Source organism: Sarcophilus harrisii, chromosome X (genome assembly GCF_902635505.1).
Source record: "Sarcophilus harrisii chromosome X, mSarHar1.11, whole genome shotgun sequence".
NCBI lineage: Eukaryota > Metazoa > Chordata > Mammalia > Dasyuromorphia > Dasyuridae > Sarcophilus > Sarcophilus harrisii.
Window position 1 is genome coordinate 9,756,200 of NC_045432.1, and position 25,693 is coordinate 9,781,892.

Genomic DNA, 25,693 nt, shown 5'->3' on the forward strand with positions numbered 1-25,693 from the left:
CAGAGTTCCCTTTGTCCGGGTCCCTGGGAGGGGCCCCTTTCCCCTAAAGGGCTCTATCTTTCTACCCCAGAAAGTTGAGTAGGCCCCGGCTTCTTAAACTGTGGCTCACAGCCTCATAATGGAAAGTGGGGGTCACAAAATGATGATTTATTACCAGAAAATGTTTAATTTGTGCCCCTATTTTATATATTTGTATACCTGGAGTAACATAAAAGTTTCTCGGGTGAAAAGGGGTTCACGAGTGGAAAAAATTTAAAAAGCCCGACACTAGCGTAGGACTAGGGAACTCACTGAATGGAGCCGGTGCTCCCCTCATTAGCTCTGCTCCATTCAGAATAAGGAATTAAGCCAAGGCAGCTCGGTGACACAGTGAATAAAGCACCAGCCCTGAAGCTAGGAGAACCCAAGTTCAAATACAACCTCAGATAATTAACATTTACTGGCTGTGTGACCCTGGACAAGTCACTTAACCCCAGTTGCCTTGCAAAAAAAAATAATAATAATAATAATTAGCCTCATTTGCAAAAGGGAGCTGGTGAGGGGCAGACGGTTGCCATAGTCACTGATCTGGTTAAGTAGCAGCAGCCAGATTTGAACTCAGACCTCCTGGCACTGTGGTATAATGGAATGAAAGCAAGCTTCGAAGCCAGGAGGCCTGGGTTTGATTCACAAACTTATTGCCTACTTATTTCTTGCCTGGCCTTGACTTCCTTTCCCTTTTGGGCCTCAGTTTCCCCAACTGTTAAATGATACCGAATAAAAGTCTTTTCTAGTTCTGAATCTATGGTCCAGTGACCCCCAAGCCCCCGGATCCAATGTTCTTCCCATTAAAGCTCACTTCCTTCATCTAGATGCCTCCGTTTCCTCATCTGGAGAACGGCAATAATGTTAATACTACTAGGAATAGGCCCATAATAATGTGATTATTGGGCTAGCTTCCTCCTGGGTTAATAATAGCAGCAGTCTATGGTAGGAGGAGCTTGGCTGGAGCCTTCGGGATGATATTAATAGTAAGTATCTTGGCTGCCTATAGAAAGAGCTCACGAGGCAGCCCCCGCCATCAGCATCATGTAACTCTTCTCCTAATCCTCCTCACTCCCATCAAAGCAAAGAAATGGAGGAGGGAAGCCATTCCCAGAATATTTTAAAGAAGGGGGGAAACATCACCCCCTCTCCTTCTGGAAGTGTCTCCCCAGCCAAAATCTGACCGGGAAATGATTTTCCGTCGTCCAGGCCGGAGCGACGTGCCAATGCACACTCATCTTCCGGGGGAGCCAAAATGGAGTCACCGCACTCGACCCTCACTCCGCTGCCCCTTCCTGCTCTGTCCCATTTCCAGCGAGTGGTTTAGGATTGACGAGGTCTTCACCTTGCCACCCACTCTCCCTGGAGCTCTCCAGCCTTTTCACTTAACCAGGGCCAGCATTTGCTCTGGGTCAGGGGGAGGTTCGGGGGTTTGAAAGGTAGCTGGGGGATCGGGAGGACGAGTCTCCTAGGCCACTCCTGTAGGACCCTTCTGTTCCACAATGGGGAGGCACAGAGCCCCTCCTCTAATGCCATATGGGGACCGGTTGGGGGCTGGGGCCAGGGAAGCAGCTTCGTTCTGTGATGTGCCCCCAAAGCTCGGGTGCTGACCCTTCAGGCGGGCCCCAGGGGTCTCGGGAGAGCCGGCTTAATGAGAAAATTATGGCAGCTATTTTCATCACCTTGGAAGGAAGCAGAGAAGACAAGAGGTCAGAGGGAGTGTGGTGGGGGGAGGGAGAGTGACAAAAATCTCAACTATGCATCTCGAGTTCTTGCTGCTGCTCCTTTTCTGTGGCTTGGTGTCCCTGGGCCTTCTTCCTCCCCCTCCCCAGCCCCTCTTGGGAGAGAAAAAGCTTGTAGCAGTTGGCCTGCTCTCCTTGAATCCTCCAATCAGAGGGTGGGGAGGAGGCTCAGTGGCCTTCAAGACCACCCGTGCCCCAAAAGGAATCCTCATCATAGCAGTGCTGACAAACAGCCAGCTGCTGGGCCGGGGAAGCTCACCTCTTGGCAGGGCAGCCCCTGCTACCCAGGAAGTTCTTCTTGACCTCCAGCCCAAGCCCGCCTCTTTGTACCTTCCCCTCACTGCTCCTGTTTCAGCCTTCTGGGCCCGAGCAAAAAAAGTGTGCTCTTTCCTCCCTGGGACAGCTCTTCAAATACTTGAATGCATAACTCATGTTCCCTCTGAGGCTTCTCCGCTCCAGGCTCAGCATCGCTGGTTCTTTCAAGCAGTTCTCTGTAATCGAGGCCCGGCCTTCCCCCATTAATAACGCCTCTCTTCTGGGCGCTGCAGCTCAGCTACGCTATTCTTAAACCGCGGGGCCCAGAACAGTCCAGATATGGGCTGACGGTAGCCAAGTACGGCAGGATCATGACCCACCTGTTTCTGAAAGCCGTGACCCTCCTAAGTGCAGGCAAATTCACTTTTTGAACGGTGGGGAGGGGTGATGAAAAGGCAGCGAGGTGGGGTAGTGGATAAAGTGCTTAGGCTGGAGACCCGAGTTCATAGCTGATCTCGACATCTGTTAGTTTGTGTGAGGTAAATCACTTCAACTCTGTCTGCCTCAGTTTCCTCATTTGTAAAAGACAATAAATAATAGTACTTTCCTCTCAGGGATGTTGTGAGATAATTATAAAGTGCTTAGCACAGTACTTCTAAATTTACCATATCAATTTTAGGTTGTTGATATTATTATTATTAGTCTTCCGGATCATTCTGCTGATTCACTTCTGCTTGCAGTCCTGAAATCCCCAGATCCTTTTCAAAACAACTGTGGTCTGATGCCATTGAGGTCTCGCCTATTTTGTGCTTTCGATTCAATTCATAAAAAAGCAATCCAGTTTAACATAGGTTTTAACGTATTTAACATGTATTGGTCTGTCTGCCATCTAGGGGAGAGGGTGGGGGGAAGGAGGGGAAAAGTTGGAACAGAGGCTTTGCAAGGGTTGATGTTGAAAAATTACCCACACATATGTTTTATAAATAAAAAGCTTTGATTTAAAAAAATGATGCAGGGCATTCAATGCCCACTACAAATCCCTCTATAACACACAGTTCCAGGACTCGCCAAATATTGGCTCTTGACAGATGATGGCGTTCTGCCCCACACACCACCCCCTGCCAATCTCCGCCAATAGAGCCGTTCGTTCATTCATGGAAATTAAAGAAATACTTTGTTTGTAGGATCCCAGCCCCCTAGATTGAGGACTGGACAGGATTTCATAGTCCTAGTTTAAGCCGCATCATTTCACAGAGGAGGAAATTGAGGCATAATGCATTGAAGTGATTTGCCCAGGATCACACCATAAGTGTCTGCTTTTTTTTCCTTGATTCAGAGCCCACTCTGCCACTCTCCACCTACCTCCTGTAGGGAATCTGCCAGAGCCATTCTATAGACAGACAGCCCTCGGGGGTGGGTGGATGCACAGGGCTGGGAGTGGGCACCAGTGAACCACAGAATCTCTGAGCCACAAAGTGATCTAGCACAAGTCCCTTCAAAAACAGCCTCTGCACTAGGACTGTTAATATCTGATTTTTATTTGGAGACGGCAATGAGGGGGACCATTACCTCCCATAGCAGCCGATTCTCCATTTGTCCAACCCTCATTCTTTGAAATACTTTTCTTACTTTCAAGTTGCATCAAGCCTGAATTTGTTGGACTTCTTCACTGGACATTTTCCTCCAAGTTGATCACAGACCACGCTTGGCTCTTGAGCCAACCAGATTTGAATCCACTAAAGTGTGCTGTGGTTGAGCCCACATCATCTCTTCATCGTTCCCAGAAGAATAGCTTGAGAGATGCGGTCAAAATCTTTCCTTAATCTCAGGAAGCCATATTCACACCAGCGCTGATTAACTTGGGTGCCGTGGACTCCGGCATGTGCGGGAATCAATTTCAAGGGGTCTGTGAACTTGGGTTGTGGGGAAAATCCATCACTATTTTAACTAACTTCTCATTAGAATGAAGTATTTCTTTCAATTATGAATTGAAGAAAAGATCATTATTCTGAGAAGTGATCGATATGGGCTACACCTGACTGCCAAAGATTCCATCATACAAAAGGTGAAGAAGGAGGGCCTTATAATCGAACTCGACAGCAAAAGTGGAAACGTGTCATGTCCCCTGAGCTGTTCTTTGCTAATGAAGTCATGCTGCTCCTTTCTGACCACCGCTTACTTTTCTGACATTCACTAACCAGCTTTTGGTACCATTTCAGCTCTCGACGGTCTATCGGGGATTGCCGAGAGTCGCTCGACAACCCCGCTTGCTCATTCTTTCAGTACCGAAGGACGGGGTTCCCTTGCCCTTGGATTCCATCGTGCACCGATTACAGAATGGGCAAGCCATAGGGCAAGACAGGGCTGTGTTGTGATTTCCATAGGGAGCCATTTTTCCTGTCTTCAGAGGTACAGTCTAGAGAGCTGTGAAGTCCTATCTGGGTCTCCTGATAATCTGAGCAGCTCCTTGAGCCCCCTTTGTCTAGACTGAGGCCTCCCAGCTGCTGTATCTGGAGAACTCTTTCAACACCTCCTCTCCTCCCCCCCCCCCCCATCCCACTCCCACTATCCTGGGCAGCTGAAGCAGGAAAGCTCTCCAGCTCTTCGGGAGCCAGGATGCCTGCCCTTCCCCCACTCCACCCCCACCCCCAGGGGTAAGGTCCTTGAAAAGAACGGGATCTGGATCATCTAGCAGGAAGGGCCTGCTAACCCTCCTAAAGGATTTCTCAGCCTGCTGTAGGGTGCAAAGCGCTAGGTCTGGAATCTGAAGAAGGGTTTAAAATCCTAGTTCTCAAATCTCAAATAAATCCTATTTATTTCCCAGCTGTGTCCCCGGGCAAAGAAGCTCCTGTCTTTGGGGTTCTGTTTCTCCTTTGTTAAATGAAGGGTTTGGATGGCATGGTTTCTAAGGTCTTTCCATCCTGAGTCTCTTCCAGCTTTGCCATTCCCTATTCGAAGGCCCCTCCCAGTTCCCATGTGCTGTCTTCAAGTCTTTTCCAGCTCTGCAATTCCGTCATTCATCATGTCATTTTAATGAAATCTTTTTTTCCGCCATTAATGTCACTTCCCCAAACAAAAACATTCAACCTTTAATTGCTAAAAGACTAAAGTTCAGGTTCCTTAGTCTAGCATTCAAGGCTCTTCTGGATAGTTTGGCCTCAACTTCCCTTTCTAGTCTTATCTTCTAGCCTTAATTACCAAAAGGGTGCGGCTTCGGTCAAACTGATCTTGTTAGCTTAAAAAGGCCAAGGTCTCCCGCTGCATCCAGGACCATCTTCAGTTATCCCGGTTTATGTCTTGCCACTGGCCCCAGCTGGCTCTGCGAGGAAAAGTGAGGCAGGTGACCTTGCACGGAGCCCTCCCTCACCAACAACTCCCCAAGACAAATTCAACGCTGGCCACGGGCAGCCCCATTAGTTTCCTCCGATGTATTGAGATAAGAGGTCTCTCTTTTGTGACCCAATGGAAAGGAAGCCACTCAGATCTTCTGGCAAGGGGGTACCCCAAACCTCCACTGCCATCTGTGTCGGGCTGAATGAGCTGTCTAAGAAGTGAAGAAGTCCCTCCGTGGGAGCTAGCAGGCACTCTGAGCGGATCAGAGTCACTTCCCTGGTGTAACCCGAGAAGGAAATTGGAGAGGAGACACTTGGCAGCTGCTTTCTCGTCCTTTACTTGGGCAGGTCAGCTGTTACCTCAGGTCTAAGCTAGCAGCTGGCCTGGTCAGCTTCCTGGGGGAGAGGTCAAATGGGATTCCAGCTGTCCCCATCATGGAGCTCACGGGCCGCTTGGCTCTGGTCAGCCCCATGTCTTAGCTTTCCTTATTCTCCCCCTTCTGTGGCTACCACAGGGGTGGGATGGTTCGACTGGATTAACACAGGGGCTCTCCCTCATGGAGAAACGGAGAATGCTAGAGTTAGAGAGGCCATGAAAACAGAGAACAAGGGATGTTGGAGTGGGGAAGGACTCCTGGAATATAGAATGTCACTGCTGAAAGGAACTTTCAAACACAAAGCTATTCGCAGATCTGGGAAGGATTTTAAGTAAAACCTAGTAAGATATTCTCGTTTTATAGATGGGGAAATTGAGGCCCCCCAGGGAGGAGAAGAGACTTGCCAGCTAGTTAGAGGGAGCTGGTGGTATAATGAATAGCGCCCTAGGGAAATTAGAAAAATCAGAGTTCTAATCTGGCTTAAACACTTCTACCTGTCAAGTCACTTCACCTCTGTTTGCCTCAGTTTCCTCAACTGTAAAATGATGATACTAGTACCAACTTTACAGCATTGTTGAGAGGATCAAATGAAATTATACACACACACATACACACACACACACACACACATTTTTTTTTTTGCTGAGGCAATTGGGGTTAAGTGACTTGTCCATAGCTAGGACATGTCTGAGACTAGATTTGAACTCAAGTCCTCCTGACTTCAGGGTTGGTGCTTTATCCACTGTACCACCTAGCTGCCCCAATGATATATATATATATATATATATATATATATATATATATATATATATATATATATTTTAAGTGCTTAACACAGTGCCTGGCACAGAGTAGGTACTATATAAATGCTTATTCTCTCTCTCTAATTAGTGGTCCAGAGTCTTCAAATCCAGGATTTTTGAACTCTTTATCTAGCACCTCTCTGTTGCCCCAAATTGCCCGATTGCCAGAGCTGCCGATAGATGGGGGAGGAGAGAGGGGGGAAGAGAGGGACTGGAAAAACAGGATGAAGGTACTGCCTCTGGAGGAGAAATACATTTGGTGGGTTAAAGGATGATGTAGCTCTTCCCTCAAATACTAGGAAGCTGGAAAAGGAGCTCCAAAGACCAGAGGAACTGAGAAGAGAGAAGGCTAGCCTTCAGCACCTCTCTAATGGGAGAGTGCCTTAGTTGGCCCCCAAGATCCTTTCCAGTTTCAGATATAGGAACATAGACCAGGAAAGCAGGTTGTGGCTGGCATTGCCCATCCTTTCCCCCTCCATATGGCCCCCCCTGCTTAGCTTTTATTTCTTTAAACCTTAAACATATTTACTTTGTAAAGTAAAAATCAAAATCAGTTCCCACACATCCTGAAGAGTTCCTTCCCACAGCCCAGGAGTTCCAAGGGGGACATGGATGAATCAGGCATCCGCCCTGGTATCTCACCTCCCCTATCCCGTCCCTGGAAAGGGAAGGGAAATTATTTGGCTAATGTCACACGGGTAATATCTGGTATAGTGTTTGACTGGAGATATCCTGACTCCAAAGCTTGTATTCTTTCCTCCCCCTCAATTAGGACATTCTGTATGTAACTCTTCAAGTCATGATGAAGGGGAGAAAAGCGGGTTCAAGTCCTTGCTTTTAGTGTTAACTCTTATATGACTTTAGAAAGGTACATCCCTTCTCTTGCCTCAGGCTCCTTCTCTAAAATTGAGAGCCAGGGGAATCTTGAGGATTCCAGGCTTTGGCTTCTCTTTGAAATTGATTTGCCAGCAGAAATAGTCACCCCCCCCCAAATGATTCCTGCTCACCCCTCCTACCCACATCTCATCCACCCCCTTTCTCCACAGGAACTGAGTAAGTCTGCAACCTACATCCTGTGTGACCTTGAGCAAGTCCCCAATTTCTACAAATAAAGTTGTTTGAACAGATGATCTCCTGGAACCCTCCCAGCTCTAAATCTATAATCCTATAGGCCCGTGACACACACAAGGATTAATTAGGCCCCAGCCCGAGCAGTTATCCCAGGGGATTCTATTGGTAGAGATGTGTATTAAAGGGGAATAATTCTTGACTCCCAAGTGGATGGGAGTTATTTATACCCACTGCCGTTTGGCTGGTGTACGTGTGTGGGGAGGCTTGAGGCTGTGGCAGAATCCTGATTCTCTCAAAAATTCCTCTGTGGTGTATTTTTGCTCACAGAGAAGGTCAGAAGATCTCTTGGAGCCTGAGGTGGTGGCAGAAGTGGCCGGTGGCAGGGGCTGATGGGATTAGCTGTAGAGCCTCAGTGGGGGAAGTGGGATAGATGGCCAGGGAGGCTCTGGTTTGTATTGATTGATCCCCAGAAGCTGGGAGTGAGGGGATCAGTAAAAACACACAAGGTTTGCTCAATCTGCCCAACCCACCATTTGCTGAGAGATTTTGCTACAAACCAGCTGCCACTGTGGAGCTTAAAAGGTCCATCTATTGATTGAGATGTTTAATTTCCTATGAAGAGATGAATCTATTTGGCTTAAACAAGAGCTCTGAGGCATCGCTACCTCCCCGCTGCCTTTCCTAGAGCTGGTCAGCCCATCAGCCTCACTGTCGTCCTCCTCTCTCTCATCACCCCATGAAGCTTAGGGCTCTGGCTCAGGTCGTACGCCTCATCCCTGTTGGCATTTGGGCTTAGGAGCTGCTGAACGTAGAAGCATTGTCAGAATCGATTCAGAGGGCAGAATCAAGAATTTCTGAGCCTCCCTAAAGGGTCTTAGAACACAGAACGTCAGAGCTGGGAGGATCTTTAAAAGAAGGGATGTCAGAACTAGGAAGGGCCTCAATCTAACCCCTTTAATGAAACAATGATAAAAGTAAATGATAAGAAGAGGATTTAAGATGTGAAAATGTATTTAGAAAAATTGTTTAGCCTATATTGGATTACTTGCTGCCTAGGAGATGGAGGAGGTGGGGAGGGAGGGAGGGAGAAAAAATTTGAAATACAAGGTTTTGCAGGGGTGAACGTTGAAAACTATCTTTGCATGCATTTTGAGAATTAAACATTTTTGTATAAAAATAAATTGGATCTAAATCCAGTACTCCTTTGAGCCCAAAGCTTCCTGACTTTGAGGCTGGTCCACTATCGACTACGGTAGTCGGCCTTACTCGGTGAGGCTGGATTTCTGTCCGCTGGGCCATCATACTTATCTAAACATTTGCCGACAGGAGTTATGGGGGAGTGAGGAGAAGTCTGAGGATATGTAATATCAAAGCCCTGTCCCACCTCTCTCCCCCAATCACATGAGCAGATGGATTGTGACTATCACTTTCCTAAATCGTGATTTCCCAATAGAACCCTCCTGTTCCCCAGCCTACCCGATGAAGCTGTCCACACAAAGAGAATCGGTTAAGCAGAAGCATCGAGCACAGTGACACTATCCAACAGCATGTGCAACGTTCCCCATCCATGGGCCCCTGCCTCTCTGGGGAAGGAGACCTCTTGTTTTCCAGGACTGAGATTGTTACCCTTATTCACTGATAGTTTCCTCTCTTTTCCAGAGAGACCCAAGATATATGAAAAGGAGACAGACCTGAATAAGACACAGCCAGTGTTTCTGGGCAGCGAACACATCCTCCGCTGTACGGCAAGTGGAATACCCCCGCCAACATTCCGATGGGCTTGGGAGCCCTGCCTCGGCAGTGATGTCTGGTGAGTGGCTTTCTTCCTCTCTCCAAACCCCAGTACATGCAGATGACCTGGGGGCTCTCCTCACCGCATAGTGGCCTGTGTTTGGTTCAACTACCTTGGGACAGGGGAGCAGCTCTGGTTCCCATTTCCTACTGCTTTGAGGCTTGCAAGATGCTTTGCTCATATCACCTCTGTGAGAGGGAGCACAAGGGTTAAGGAGTGGGGTTTTTTTTGCTCCCAATCTATGATTTTAGCAATGTGCAACACTGTTTGCTGATGCAGAAGGCCCTTTAAAAAATTAATATTTTTTATTTCCCCGATTACATGTAAAAACAATTTTTAATAGTCGTTTTTAAATTTTGAGTTTCAGATTCTTTCCCACCCTTCTTCTCTTCCCTACCTCCAATCTGTGCCTTTGTAGGAGAATTGCCCGAGACTACCAATGGACATACAGTCAAATGGTACTTTTACAAAAAACGAATCCCATTTTACGGTACAGAGAGATTACAAATAATTGCAAAAAAGTACATATACATCCTTTACAATTCAAAAGCCATCAGTCAATTCAGGAGTACAAACTAAAGACACAGACCTAAGTGAAGACGGAGCAAGGAAATCCTAAATTATAAAGGAATCACAGAACAAAGAAACAGTTGATAATTATGTGAAAGACAATGATAATGATATGACAATGTACCGGGAGATCAGGGATACGGGTAAAACTGTTCTCAGAGGAAAAATCATGTCCCTAATTACACACATCAAGAAAAGAGAAATAGAAGGCGTTAATGAACAGAATATGCATTTTAAAAAATTAGAAACCCAACTAATAAACATACCCAAAATAAGACAGAAGAGGACAATTTGAAAATTGTGGGAGAAATAAATTGGAGAGTGGCCTGTCCACAGAAAGGTAAGTGCTTCACAGTTAGTATGTGTCAGAGATGGAACTTGAAATCCAATATTCTTGACTTTGAGGTGAGCTCTCTATCCACTATACTAATCTGCCTCTAGGGCAACATTTATTATCCCCATTTTGCAGATGAGGAAGTTAAGACTATGAGAGGTCACACAGGTACATGTTGGAAGGAAGAAATTTAACCCAAGTATCCTGATAGCAAGTCCTCTGGTTTCTGACTACACTGTCCATAGGCGGATTTTATGAAACATCTTGGCTACTTCTCTACAGTGAGGAAAGCAGAACCCCTCTGTGCTCCTGAGGGACTCAATGGCCATAAAAGAGCCCCTTCCAGCCAACTTAAGTCTTAGTTACCGCTGCAACCTTTCAGGGTGCCTTATCTCTCCCCACCAGATGTTAGAGAAGGATCTTTGGGGGGAAATGATCAAGTTTTCCCTGCCCACCTCCTCACTTTCGATGCTCTTTCATTTCCTTTGCTCTCCTGTCCTCTCCCTTGGCCATTTCCAGATGATCACCACTGCTTTCCATTGGCCTACTGAGCTAGGAAATGTCTATCATGGGTTTGAAGGGAAAAACAAACTTTTGAAATTATTAAGAGCCTCAGTAAGATGGGGATCCCTCCAACTGACCTCTCCTCAACTCCCCAAAGACCACAAGTGGTAGGATTTTTAATCACATGACATTCTTACCTGAAATATGACAGAAAGTTATCTCAGAGAGGAAAGTACTGACAGCTGAGGTATGTGGAAGGGCAGCAAAGGCTTCTTGCAGAAAGTGGGATTGGAACTGAGTCTTGAAGCAAGCCAGGGATTCAGAGACAAAAGGGAGCAGAAGGCACACCGCAAGCCCGAGACAGCCGGGACAAAGGTACAGAGATCTGAGATGGAGTGTTATGGGTGGCTGCTACAATCCCCTCAGTGGCCCAGAGCAAGAAAATGGGGCCCAGAGAGGTAAAATTGGAACCCTCTGGCTCCAAGTCTGGAGCTCTTCCCATTACAAAATCAATATATCTATTACCCAGTTTCACCAAATGGCCCAGTCTGGAGGGAGCCCCATGAAAGAAACATGTTTATTTCTAGGCCAGCTGGTCATTAGACCTGAGGTGCCTCCCCATTCAGGGAGAAGGTGAACTTCTGGTACGGTATGTGCACCTGAGGATGAGCTAGGCCCAAGGGACCAAACACTGGCTATTGTGCCACTAGGTCGGGCTTTGAGTTTGTTTTCTGTGTGGTAGAAGAGAGCAGGGGCCAATGGCTGGGGAGGACCAGGGAACCCAGGAGAACTGCTAAATCAGCGGCACCATCCTTAAGTCAGAGACAGGCATCCCCTTTCCCCTTATCGGAGCAATCGCCACTTAGGAAATGTCCCAGTCTCATTTTTTTTCTCACATATATTTCTTTGCCAAGAAGATAGATGTTGTGAAATTAAGCAGGGTTTGTTCTGGTTGGCGGCCATAGATAGTGACCCCTATAAATCTGCATTGGATGCACTGTCTTACCTGTGTGGAGGGCTGGGGCCTTCCCAAAGAGCCCTCTCTTAAACCTCCTTTACTTCCGGGTCAGAGGCTGTGGGGGGGGGGAGTTCCAATGTCCCCCCCTTCCCCGTCCTACATTCCATCTGAAGGAGAAGAGAAAGTCTCAAAAGCAAAATCTCCCCATTCTCATCTCCATTCATCTTTCCACAAATTGGGGACATGAGATACTCCTCTCCCCACTCCCATAGCAATCAATTAACAGACACCTACTATGTCCCAGGCATTGTTCTGAAGATGCAAAGACTTCCTTGCAGGAATTCAGATGCGGTGGAAGGAGAGGGTGGGGAGAATCCAGAACTTGGAAATATGGAAATCCAAGTTATGCAGAATAAACACTGTGATGATATTGTGGGGGCATGGTGTGTGTGTGTGTGTGTGTGTGTGTGTGTGTGTGCTTGCATTTGTGTGTGATCATTGAGGAAATCCAGAAAAGCCCCTGGAGGTAGTTGGCATTTGAGCTAAGCCATGAAGGGAACTAGGGATTCTGAGAGGGAGAGTTAGGGAGGGAGAGCATTCAGGGAGGGCCAACAGCCTGTGTGCAGGAACAGCGTACAGAGAATTAGGGAGCAAGGCTACTGTGGCTGAAACAAAGAGTGTGGGAAGGGAAGAGAAGCAAGGGAATAAGTATTTTTGAAATGCCTCCTGTGTACCAGGTACTGTACACTAAGCACTTGCAGGTGTTATCTCATTTGATGATTTATCTCTTTTTGAAAGAGAGTAAATGCAACTGGAGCAACTAGGTTGCACTGCAGCGGATACAGCACCAGGCCTGGGGTTAGGAAAAATCATCTTCCTGAGTTCAAATCTGGCCTCAGGCACTTCCTAGCTGTGTGGCCCTAGGCAAGTCACTTTACCCTGTCTGCCTCAGTTTCCTCATATGTAAAATGAGCTACAGAAGAAAATCTCAAAGCACTCAAGTATCTTTGCCATTTGTACTACCTCCCAAAAGGGGGTATGACCCACATGGGGTCATAAATATTTGGACACAATGGTAGAGAGTAGGCAGAATCATCACTAAGTCTTGGCAACTGATTAGAGATGGGGCTAATTTCTTCAGGTTGGGAGCCTGCGTGACTGGGGAGATGGCAGTACACAAACACTGTGATGTTAAGAATAGAGGTCTGTTGTCTTTAGAAAACAAACGTTGAGAACTATCTTTACATGTATTTGGAAAAATAAAGTATTATTGAACATTTTAAAAATAAAAGAGGGGTATGTTTCTTGAGTCATGGGGGTGAGGAAGTAAAGATGCTTAGTTCTATATAATTGGAAGTGCTTATGGAACATCCAGGTAGAGAACTGTGTTTGTCAAGGTCTATAGCAATCTAGTATTGGATAACCCCTCAAACTCCAGCTTCTGGAATAAGAACTCACTATTTGGCAAAAATTGCCGGGAAAACTGGAAAATAATATGTCAGAAACACGGCATAGACCGACATCTCACACCCCATATCAAAACAAGGGAAGACGATTGTCCATGTTTACACACAGGATCCTAAATCTTGAGCTGGAGGGATCCTCAGAGGCCATCCAGTCCAACACACTTTCTTTTTTACAGGGGAGGAAACTGAGGCCCCAAAAAGGGGAAGGGATTTGCCCACGGTCCTAACTCTAGAAATGGAAGAGATCTCAGAGGCCACCTAGGCCAGTCCCTTTATTAGACCAAGGGGAAAACTGAGGCCCAGATATGGGAAGAGATTTGCCTAAATAGTAGAGCCAGAATCCGAACCAAGTTTCACAAAGCCATAGCCCACTCTCTTCACTGTGCCACAGAGCTATGAGCAGCATTCTTCCAACAACTGGAATTCATGAGTCTAATGGGCCATGCCCCTAGCATTGGGGCCATCCTCCTGAGACTGGGGCTAGTGAAAGAGAAAGGAGAAGCCTAAAGGGGAACGGGTGAGAAACCCCCTACCTCCACTTCCCACATCAAGCCTGCAGGGTAGTCACTTAACTCAAGTGAGATGAGGCCCACATGTGTCTTCACTCGGGTGGCTTCAAGAGTCTGCTTCTAGTGAACAGTAACCATAACAAGCCTGTCAATCCTTCCCTTTTTTTCCCCAGGTGCAGAGAACGAGGGAAGAGAATTGAACTTTCTAAAACTACTCTTGAAAAAGGCCTGTATCCCATCAACCAAATCCAGTCCATCGAGGAGGCAATTATATTGCATGGGGGTCAGAATAAGGTAGGTTCCAGCTCTGCTGGGGCAGTATTTGTGACCTCCTGGCCTTGTGTGGGTGGGGCCAGACAGGGAGTGGCCTTGCCTCACTTTCCCAGGCCCACTTGCTAACTTTTCACATTCCTGCAATTTTCAAGGCCTGGGTTCTGGGTTAAGTCTTGGCCATTTATAAACATTGAGTTTTTTGGTGGTGATGTCACCTCCTCCTTTTAAGAGCCCTCATCAGGGGCTCCTGGGGCCTTGAAGCCTTGAGAACATCCAAACTGTGTGTCTGCATCCCGGGACACTTGCTGGGCTTCCAGCCGCTCTTGGTGGGTCATGGAATCTTAGGCTAGGGGTGTTAGGGGGCACGGCAGCCACAGGTTATTGGGGGGCTTAAGTGCTTAACAGAGAGGTGACCACAGAATCTTATGGCATAGAATTTCTTTTTTTTTTTAATTAAAGCTTTCTATTCACAAAACACAAGCATGGGTCATTTTTCCAACATTGACTCCTGCATAACCCCCTGTGGCAAATTTTGCCCTTCTTCCCCCCATGCCCTCCCCCACCCGACAAGCAGTCTGATACATGGCACAGCATAGAATTTCAAACAGCTAAGCTGTCAAGTAGTCCGATGCCCTGGCTGTAACTTGCATCAACTGCCAATATCTGTAACAAATGCCCTCCCCGCCAAGGCCGGGCGGCGGAAAAACCCGACCGTGGAGGAGCCTCCAGCCTTCTGATCCCAATGGGCATGGAAGAGGTGACGGGACATTGGTTCGGGGAGGCCTGGAGGGTGGGAGGATGATTGCTTGGGATGGGGGGGCCGTGAGGAGCCGGAGGAGGCCGAGACAGGGAAGCGGAGACCCCAGATGACCCCCCAGCTCTGAGGCTCTGTGCAGTAGCCTTGGGGCCTTTCCAACTCCCAGCAGAGGGTGCTAAGCTTTAGTCCACTAAAGATCCTCTTTTAGCCTCTCCCTCAAGTCTCCCTGTGTCCCCAGGCAGTTCATTCCCCGCTGAAACAGCCAAGGAGGTTTTCTCCTTGGGATCCAAGGGATTCAAAGCTTTAGAGGAAGGAAGAAGGAGATGAGCATTTATTAAACACCTGATGTGTGCAGGTACTTTTACAAATATGGCCTCACTTTCTCCTCACAACAGTCTGGGAATGGAGGCGCTGTTATTATCCTCTTTTTTCAGCTGAGCAAACTGAAGGTATACAGAGGTGAAGTGCATTGCCCAGGGCTACACAGCTTCGGAGTGCCTTGGGTTAAACTTGAATTTGGTCTGAATTTGGTTTACAATGCCGGCTAGCTGCAAAGACCAGTGTCGTTGCCATCATAATCTCGGGAGCTAGGTAGCACGGCCTAGCCAAGGCTTTGGGGTCCATCTCTCTACAAATCAGGGGCCTCCACTCTGTTCCATACTCTTGAAGCAATGCCCTCCCAGTCCCATTCAGTCTAGGGGCATCTTGACCCCCTCCCACCTACTTTGAGTTCTGAATTTCAAACTGGAAGGGACCTGGGAGGTCAACCACCCCAACTCCCATTTCACAAACAAGGAAACTGAGGCCCAAAAGAATGAAATAATTTACCCAATCTTGAGTTGCAAGGGCCTCCATGAAATGGGAGAAGGGATGAACTTTTGTGATTTCTGAGGCTGCTCCTGGCTTGAAATCTTGGTTCCTCCCCGAGAACACTGGAAAGGAAAGGGGTAGGTATCATAGCTGTTTTATACACAAGAGGAAACTGAGGTAGGAAAGAGAAAAGTATTGGGTCCAGGGCCCAGCAGTGAGTCTAGTTCAAGGCCTCCCCCTTCCCTCCCCCCCAATTCCTTTCTCGGGTCTCCAGAGACCTGATACCTCACAGCAACACAATCACACTGTCCTGGCCATTCCTACCTGGATAGTGGCCAGGCCCCAGGTCGTCCGAGCAAATGTCTAGGGATTAGGGCTAACTGGGATGCTCAGGCCATCTGGCATTTCTCAGGGAGGCTTTCACACCGGGAGTTTAATTTAAAACAGACTGGGGAGCTGGGGTGGGCGGTGGTGGGGAAGGAGAGCAGGGAATCAGACTGATTGGAACTTTTGGCTCCTGCATTATGCATTTTCAGCAAAGCAGTATGGGCATGTGTCACTGAACTTGGGGGCCATCAAGGCTGGGCTCTGCTTTAGAGAACAAGGGTTCAATGGCTGAAATTGGGCTGTAGGAGAGAAATGACAGCTAGCAGGAGGTTCTCATTACCAGAGTCACGGGATGTCAGAACTGGGTGGACTCAGAACAGGGTCTCAATGCTGATATTCCCTATTCTCAGGCTCCTTTGTAACGCAGTCAATTGGGGTTGAGTGAGCTGCCCAGGATCACTGAGCTAGTAGATGTTAAGTGTCTGAGGCTGGATTTCAACTCAGGTTCTCCTGACTTCAGAGTTGGTGCTCTATCTGCTGCTGCCCACTGCTAAGCCATTTTGGGGGCTGCTCCCCCACTTTGGGGGGCCCACTCTCATCTGTGGCTCCACAAAGCTGTAGCGCATGTAGAGGCCACAACTTGGTAAAAGCATCTTAGCAGATGGTAACCCAGGTTGAGGGTTACTAATGGGCCTCAGATACATAGGCGAAGTAGGAATGTGTCTTGTCCCAGCACGTGAGGACCTCCTCCGGCAGAGTGAGTGGGTGAGGATAATTTATTCCGATGGCCTCTGAAGCAGGTGCCGTGGAGCTCCTAGAGCCCGATCGGGCATGGAAGACGCCAGGATCATCCACTGCATCCCAACCATTGCCAGCCATTCTGACTTCTGTCCTGTCATTGAACTTCAATGGCTCAGAAAGAGAGTGAGGCTCGTGACTTTATGCATCTCTGCTTCACTTAAATCCAGTTCACTCACGAGTCAAGACATCACCCGTGATGTCATCGGTCCTCTTTGAGAATGGACGATGCATGATTAGGACGAGGGCAAAGCTCCAACTGGGTTTTTCCTGCCTCTGAGGCCACAGCTCTTGCTGCTCTAGCACACTGGAATTGGGGTGGGGGGTTGGTGGGGGGGTTCAGACTAAGCCTCTTGTAGATTGTGCTGCTTAGACAAGGAACCAACATTTAAGCCACTGATGGGGTAGAAGTAGATTTGATAAAAATCAGATTCTTCCAATTACTTGGTGATTTATAGCTTACAAAGCAATCTCCACCCATTCTCTGATTCTTCCTCATGTCACTATCAAGAAGGCAGAACAGGGATTGTTATCCCCATTTTGCAGATGATGAAACTGAGGCCCCACGAGACAGTGATCAGTCACATAGAATGTATCAGAAACAGGCTTACAAAGTGTTTTCTAACTTGCATCCTCATAAAAGAGTCACCATGAGGATTATTAGTCCCTTTTTACAGAGAAGGCAACTGAGGTTCAGCAGAGGAAGTAAGTCGCCCAGTCAATATCACACAGTGTTTGCACATAGTAAGTGGCAGCCCCACACCTAGAAACCAGCTCTTCTACCTTCAGATACTGTCTACTTCCTACTGCCCCAGTGCTGTCTCCTTCCATGCCAAGGCAGGAGACCCATGATTGCTTCAGGAATGAGTCAAAAAATCTGAATTTTGCCTTCTTTCTTCCCTTTCCCTCCCTTCCTCCTTCTCTCTCTCCTCTTCATCCTCCTCCTCTTCCATCCTATCCTAGTGACCTTTGAAGAGTCCCTTCTTCTTTTCTCAGATCTGGAATCTTGTTCAATTTCAACAGGTTCCAGCCCCCAAGGGAGCCCCTGGCCCTGCTTCCCTCCTTTCCTTCTTCCCTCCCTCAGCTGGACGCATTCAGATTCAACCCAGAGACAACAGCTCTCCACAGGACATGTCCCTTGATGAAAATGCCTTATTGAAAAGAAAAGCCAGTGAGGCACAGCTCAGATTTCAGCCTGCATCCCATTGTGTTCGGAGGCCAGCTTCCTTTTGGAAGCTTCTGGATTAGCGAAGGGCCTCTCCTCTAGAGCTTGGAGATGCACTTTTCCCAGGCATGGAGGAAAACTGGTGACCTTCAGCCTGAAATAGTCAAGGAAATTGACAGTTTTAATCCACACATAGCGCTACCAGTCATTCATCTGGCCTTGTCAAGCTGGGTTCAAGAACAATCAAGATGTGAGGGGCCTTTCCAGACTCCCTTGTAAGCAAGGATAACCTAAACTCAGGCCCTTTTCTCTCTTGCTGGATACTTCCCCCCAGGAAAAGGAGATCAAGGCTTTCCCAACATCCTCCCTGCTCTTTACTTTAGAATTCTGCCCAGTTTCCCAAAGGCCAACTGACCCACGTATCAATGCCGGAATTCAATTGAAGGAGAATTGATCAGACGCCTGTTCGGCGTGAGGCACTCTGCTGTATGCTGGGGAAACAGGCAATGACAAAACTGCCTCTCCCCTTAAAGAGTTTCTGTTCGTTCAAGGGATACCAGAAATATACCAAGTAAACAGGAAGTAATTTGGGGTATGGGAATGGAGGCTAGAACAAACAACTTGGGGGGATCCTGGAGACCAATGGAGGGAAAGAAACAAAATTTGGGGCTTTGTTGTTCAGAGGTTTTTCAGTCATGATCAACACTGAGTGAGCCCACTTGGAGTTTTCTTGGCAAAGACACTGCAGTGGTATTAAGTCCGGGCTATCTCCCTGGAGGCCTCAGGATCGGCCAGAGTCAGGATAAGTAAAAGTGCTTGGTCTTTAGGGGGAGAAGGGAAAGAAGCAGGCAAACTGTCAGGAGTTTAGCCAAAGATCTCTTCTAGATTCTGGAGTCCAGAATCTCCACCTTTCTCCTCCTCATCCTGCCACCAAGTGAGACTGGCTTGTCTCACACCCACCCCCCCCCTCCCATCCTTGCCTACGATTATCTGTATATACCAAACACTGAGTAAACACCAACAGTGATGCTAATAGTCATTGTCTCCCATTGAATGGGTAATTAGCCTTAAGTGCTTGGTTGTCTGATTCTAGCGCACCTGTTCATAGTTGCAGCCCTTTACACAGTGGTTTGCCATTTTCTTCTCCAACATATTTTAGATAAAACTGAGGGAAAAGGGGTAAATTGACTTGCCCGGGATCATACAGCTAGTGACTGAGGCCATATTGGAAGTCAAGATGAGTCTTCCTGATTCCGGGCCCAGCACTCTATCTGCTCTGATATCTAACTGCCCAGATTTTGTGCTAAACAGGATTTTACTTTAGAGGATGGTTTCTAGAGTGCCGGGCCTGGAGTCAGAATGACTCATCTTGAGGAGTTCCAATATGGCCCCAGACACCAAGCAGCAGTGTGACCCTGGGAAAGTCAGTTCTTCCTGTCTGCCTCAGTTTCCTTATCTGTAAACTGAACCAGAGAAGGAAAAGGCAAATCCCTCTACTATTTTTGCCAAGAAAATCCCAAATGGTGTCAAAAAGAATCAGACATGACTGAATAACAGCAACTTTATCTCTAGGACCTGGGATATGGTAGATTATTAATAAATGCTTTATTACTGATTTATTGTCATATACTAGCTATGAGACCAAGGCACCAAGTCATTTTCCATCTCTGAGCCTCAGTTTCCTACTCTGTAAAACAAGTCATAGAATCATGAAATTATGTTTTTTATGATTTGATTTTATGATTTTATGATTTTAGATTTGGAGCTGAAAGGAACCTTAGATATAATTGAATCCAATTTTCTTCACCTGTAAAATGAAGAAACTGGGTCCCATAGGGGTCAAGGGTCTTACCTGAGGTCATATAGGGAGTAAGTGGCAAAGAAAGGATTTAAACCACAGTACTACTTGCCACTTGTTCCCATCAACTATGTCAGTGTGTATACGGCCACAGTCCGAGGTCCATTACAAGGTACTTGGGACGTCTCACTTTAATGAGCTCCAGTCAGACAAGTAGGAGAGAGAGGCAGCTTGGGATTCCCAGGCACATTTCCTCTTCTTCTTTCTCAGCACGTGCCCACTTGAGGGTTCCAAGGCAATGTTTGGGCACAGAAACTGGTTCTTGGAAGGTTTTTCACACAAGAGGGGAACCAGCTTTGCTCGCTAATGACAAGGGAAATAAGCCTTGGTGGGGTCCAACCCTGGGCTTGCCTGGCAGAGGTTAGAAGTGGGTGCAGAGAAGAGACTGCTGAGATTGCTCAAATTCTGGCTGTGCCACTGAGCAGTGTTACCCTGTCAATTCTCTCTGGGCTACCCAGGGAGTTGAACTAGGTGACTTCTAAGGCCTTCCAGTTCTCGATCTGTGATTTTAGGAAGGAGAAAAGAATGAACAGTAGGATGGAAGGGGAGGTTTCCACTGTAGGAAGTCACTTCTTTAGGCCTCAGTTTCCCTTTCTGTAAAACAAGGCATTGACCTCCACCATCTCTGAGATCCTGTTAGCTCTCAAATCTCTGAGCCTGTGTTCATTTGGCTCAGGCTCAGCGTCCCGCTCTGTTTCCCAGCTGTAATTCCAATCACACATCCTAGGACATAGTATAGACATCTGAAATGCAGCTTGGCCATGTTGGCCCATTTTTAACACGTGGGTGGGTCCCTTTTCTCAGTGTCAAAACACTACCCGAATCAACATTTGGAATTGCCAGGGCAATCAAATGTGCCTCTCTCATTTCCAAGCCACGGTCGTATACCTGTTATTGGGGAATGACTCGCCAGGCCTGGGTGGGGAAGAGATGGGCACTGAGTCGGGTTCCCGGGAAGGGCCATTAAGAGTTGCCCATCTTGCTTTGCCTTCTAGGATGGTCTCAGTCCTCTGAAGGAGCCATCCCTGACAGCATGGCATAGACCCAGTTTTGAGGCCTGGTTTTGCCTCTAATTAGCCATATGACTTTAGACAAGTCATCTTCTCTTTAACCTACAAGCTCCTCTGAGTACCTTAGAATAATTGATCTTGAGCTGGAAGGGGTGAGTCTGTCTAAAAAGGAGGAAACCGAGGCTCAGTAAGAAGCAACTTGTCTAAAATCATACAGAGCCTGGATTAGGAAAGGCTTTGAGTGGGAAGAGGAAACTGAGCTAGGCCTTGAAGGAATTCAGAATTCTAAGGAATAAAGATGTGTTCCAGGCAAAGTCTTGGCAAAGTTGTAGATGGAGGCAGAAGATGGAATCTTGAGTCCTGGGAATGAGTATTCAAGAAGTCTCTTTAGTTAGATTATAGGGCGCATTAAGGGGAATAATGTGGACTAAGTCTGGAAAGGTAAAGCCAGGCAGTATTTAATCCTGGGACAGCAGTGGCTCCCCCGGTGGGGACTAAAGATGATGACATAAAGAAATGAAGAGGGTTTTGTCTCAGGAATATTCATTTGGCATCTGCGTGGAAGATGGATGGGAGAGCTTTGAAGTTTGCAAGGGACTTTCCATACATTATCTCATTTGGACCTCACAATAACCCAGGAAAGGAGCTATCTCTCTGGCTTCCTGGAACCAGCTTTCTAATTGGCTACTGTCCAGCTTCTTCCCCTCCAGACCATCCTCCACACAGCTGCTGAAGGATTTTCCTAAAGAATAGGCCTAGCCATGCTACTCTCCTGCTCAAGAGGCCTCGCTGGCTCCCTATTGTCTTTAGGAGAAAATAGTAACTTTGGTTTTTAAAGCCTTCACGATCTCTCCCCAAGCTGTCTTTTCAGCCTTGTTGGATATTATCCCTCCTCTTGCAATCCAGCCAAACTCAGCTTCTCTCTGTTCCTCTCAGGTGACTCTCTCTTGGCCAGTTGCTGTGCCTTTGAATAGGTGGTGCCCTATGCTTAGAATGCACGTCCTCCTTCGCCTCCCCTTCGGAGAAGCTTCGTTCAAGGCTCAGCTCAGTAGCTTCTCACAGAGTCTCTCTTTTCCTTTAAGATGCAGCTCAAGTACTGTCATCTTCTGCATGAAACCTTTGTCAAAAAACATTCACCTCACGCTGTCCTGATGGCTTCGGCTGCTTGGGCCCTTCCTCCCACATTACTTTATTCCACCGTATTGGACTAGTTCTGCCCATGTCTGTTCCCTACACACTTAGGTGTGCCCGTGTCATCTCCCTCAGTGGGACGCCAACTCCCCGAGAGCAGGGATTGTTTCATTTTAGGGCTGCATATATTCCCAATGCCCGGCACATAGCCTGACACTGGGCAGCTCAGCAGATGGGCCAGTCGCCACAGGTATCAAGTCCTTTTGTTCAGGGGAGGGAACTGAGTCTCGGAGAGGTTAGTGACTCATGCGTACTCACGGCTCCTCTATGTGTCGGGGGCAGGATTGGAAATAAGAGTCTTCTTCAGTCCTTGTGTCAAGCTGCCTCTTTGTTGTGAGGAATGTGCTTTCTCAGCCTTAACCCTCTAGTGAAACGTGAGTAGTAGGGAGTCACTGATGGTTTCTGAGCAAAGGAGTGACAATCAAGGAGTCATGTGCAGAAATGTGGCATCTTAGACAAATCCCTAAGCTAACTCCCTTCATATTTCCCCTGAATATTTTGGGTCCACCTTTCTCCCTGCTCCTTAGAGAGAACACTCATCTTTACACCTGCCAAAGCTAACCTTAGGAAGGGAAGTGTTCCGCCCCAAATCCTGGGCCCTTCTCGATGTCTTTGTTTCTTTTCTCTCTCTCTCTCTCTGTTTCTCTGTTCCTTCCTTCCTTCTTTCTCTTCTTCCTTCCCTTCCTCCCTCCCGCTCTCCCCCCTCTCTCCTCTTATCACTTTCAAAGCCAAATGGAAATGAAATTTGAAGAGCCATGTCTTGGCTAAATACAAGATTAAGTGAGCATTGGCTGTCAGGTTTTGGTTAGTTACGTATTCAGTGAATCCAGGTATACTTAGTGTCATGTCTCAGAAAAACACACACACACAAAACAAAAAGCCCCAAGTTGAGGTCCAGCCCCGCCGCCAACTCTGGGCAGGCCGGGAGCCTTCGTTTTTACAGACATGAACGTGGTTACTGGGGAGGTGGCAGTGTCCTCGTTCAGGAAGTTAGAAGGAGAGGAGTTCCGTTCTGAATACGCAGAATCAGAGCCCGCCGCGTAGTGAGCACTTGATTACATGCTTTGTGAATTGAATTGAATTGCTGACTTGAGATACATGGTGCCCAGTGGGAAATGTCTAATAGAGCAAAGCTCTGTCTAGCTGGTTGACCTTAGGTGAGTAAATGTCACTTCTTTGAGCCTCGGTTTATCGTTTTGTATGAAGGAGGTTGTTTCTGAGTCCCCATCCTGCCCTGCGTCCTATGAAACAAGGTCTTATTTGTCTCCAGATAAACAATGCAAGTGAAGCGGGGAAGTCTTTAAGGGATCCCGGGATTGTCGGTCAAGGTAGAAGGGCCCTTAAAGTCACTGAGTTTAGTCTCTTCACTCTAGATGTGCACAAAAAGAAGCACAGATCGATCGCAAGACTTGCTCAGACTCACATGTCTAGTATTGAGGGAGTATCCGAACCTAACTTTTCCTGACTCCAAGTAGTGCCCTGAGGAGAGGCGGGAGAGGCAATAAGCATTTATTAAGCACCTACTACGTGCCAGGCACTATGCAAAGCATCATATCATTGGATATGGATTCTTGGAGGGAGTAAAGGTTTGGTTTTTAAAGGAAGGGGATGATTTGGAGCAGAGGATTTGGAGCCTGGAAGGCAACATGGGAGAAGAATAAAGGCAGGAGGGCTTAAAGAGAATGAGAGGGCCAGTACAAAATGTGCCCAGCCATGCACTAAAATGATAGTCTTCTTATTCATCATTCCTTATTATAGAATAATATTCCATCGAGAGAAAACTCATATGAAATTAGAATGAAGAAAATAATACAAAAAATAACATATCCAATGATTCTAACTAAAGACAGTTACAAATTGTAATAATAGCTGCCATTTACATAGCATCTACTATATGCCAGGCACCGTACTGAGTGATTGCTAAATTTGATCCTCACAACAACTCTGAGAGAAATCTCTATTTCGACCCCCATTTTACAGATGAGGAAACCGAGGCAGATATAGGTAGAGTGATTTGTTCAGGGTCACATAGCTAGGATGTGTCTGAGACTAGATTTGAACTCAGCTTTTCTGGGCTCCAGGTCGAGTGCTCTGTGCACTGTGGCACCCCCTAGCTGCCCTGCTGTGACTAGAAGAGAAAAATAGTCAGGACAGTTCAAATTACTCTGATCTATAAACACACTCAAGGAATACTGAATGAAGGATGGTGACTCCTGCTTTTGAATGAGATAAAAAATGAAGTAGCACTTTCTAGCAGCTTCTGATCTGCTCCCATTATGTAACCAGTTCTATGGTGTTAACTGGACAGTGGTTCCCTGTGGATGCATGTGTTTTTTGGACAGCTCAGCCGCTGAGACCCAACTTTCCATAAGCTGAGCCATGCTTCTGGGGCTTTGTGACCCAGGGGCTGGGGGGGGGGTGCTCTGTGGGGAATAGGCTGGGGGGGGAGGGGACAGAAGCAGCAGGTGATAGCTTCCACCCCATGGAAATGGCCGTGCCCTAGGTGATGTATGTGGCCCACAGAAGGGCTAATTGCAAGATCAGGATTTCACATCTCATGGTTATAAGGATGGGCAGGAGGAAAGGAAATTCCAAGAGCTGGAAAGCTCTGCTCTCTCTGCCCACAAAGAGGTATATTTTTGAACCGGCTCAATTATGTCCTGAGTTTCTATCAACTTGCTTTGGAGGGGAATTTATAGATTCACAGAATATTAGAACATCCAAAGGCTTTTGTCCTCCAGCCCTCTCCTGTCTTCTCAGCCCTTACTCCTGTACACAGACTCTTCAGCCCAGTGACACCGCTCTCCTGGGCGGTGCTCTGGGAACAAGGCCCTCCATCTCTTAGCCCTGGGCGCTCCCTCTGGCTGCCCCTTAGCCCTGGGCGCTCCCTCTGGCTGCCCCTTAGCCCTGGGTGCTCCCTCTGGCTGCCCCTTAGCCCTGGGCGCTCCCTCTGGCTGCCCCTTAGCCCTGGGCGCTCCCTCTGGCTGTCCCCCAGGCCTGGAATGCTCTCCCTCCTGGCCCTGACTCTTGACCACCCTGGCTTCCCTTAAGCCCTACCTCAAGTCCCACCTTGTACTGGAAACCCTCTCCAACCCTCTTCATTCTAGGGTCTTTCCCCTGGTCATTATCTCCTATTGCTCCTGCACAGAACTTGTTTTGCATAGACCCAGAATTTAGCTCAGTGCTTGACAAGTAGTAGGTGCTTAATAAATGCTCATTGACTGACTCATCCTTATCTTACTGATAAGGTGGAGAGAAATGAAGTGACCGGGTCAAGATCTCCCACCTGCTTTCCATCTTGAGGGGAATCTGCTCCCAATCTAACCCTGTGTCCGGGTCTCACTTTATAACACCTCTAGGGCTGAGCCTCTCTGAACTGGAGAACTGCCATACAGATTATGGACCGCTCACTCCATGCATTTCAGTTGAGCCTGCAGAGTCTGGGCTGTAGGAGTAGAGCCTGCAAAAAGCCAGCCCCCCCCCCCCCCCGACGCCACGATGTAACACTTGAGGAACATTTGGAAGGCAGGATGTGTTTACATCATGTCCCACAGTTGTGAGCTTTTAGTGACACCACATCACACTCCTTGAGTAAAACTGAGTTTCCTGTCCACTGAGATCCCCCAGATCTTTTTCCATACAAGCCATCCTCTATTTGGGAAGATAAGTTTTTTTTAATACAAGGGCGAGACGCTTCACTTTTGTCCCTTTTAAAATTCATCTTAATAAAGTCAGCCCACTAGATTTACTTATGAGGATGATTTTGG

The 25,693-nt window shown here is 47.4% G+C and overlaps 1 protein-coding gene across 1 annotated transcript in view; it reads left to right on the forward strand.

Annotated features, from left to right (window-relative positions):
• Nucleotides 1-25,693, forward strand: part of LOC111721579 (vascular endothelial growth factor receptor kdr-like) — a 181,784-nt gene that overhangs the window by 98,855 nt on the left and 57,236 nt on the right. The window contains exons 10-11 of the mRNA XM_031944963.1: nucleotides 9,264-9,414; nucleotides 13,911-14,031. Coding sequence (XP_031800823.1) covers nucleotides 9,264-9,414; nucleotides 13,911-14,031 — 272 coding nt within the window. The remainder of the gene's footprint in view (nucleotides 1-9,263; nucleotides 9,415-13,910; nucleotides 14,032-25,693) is intronic.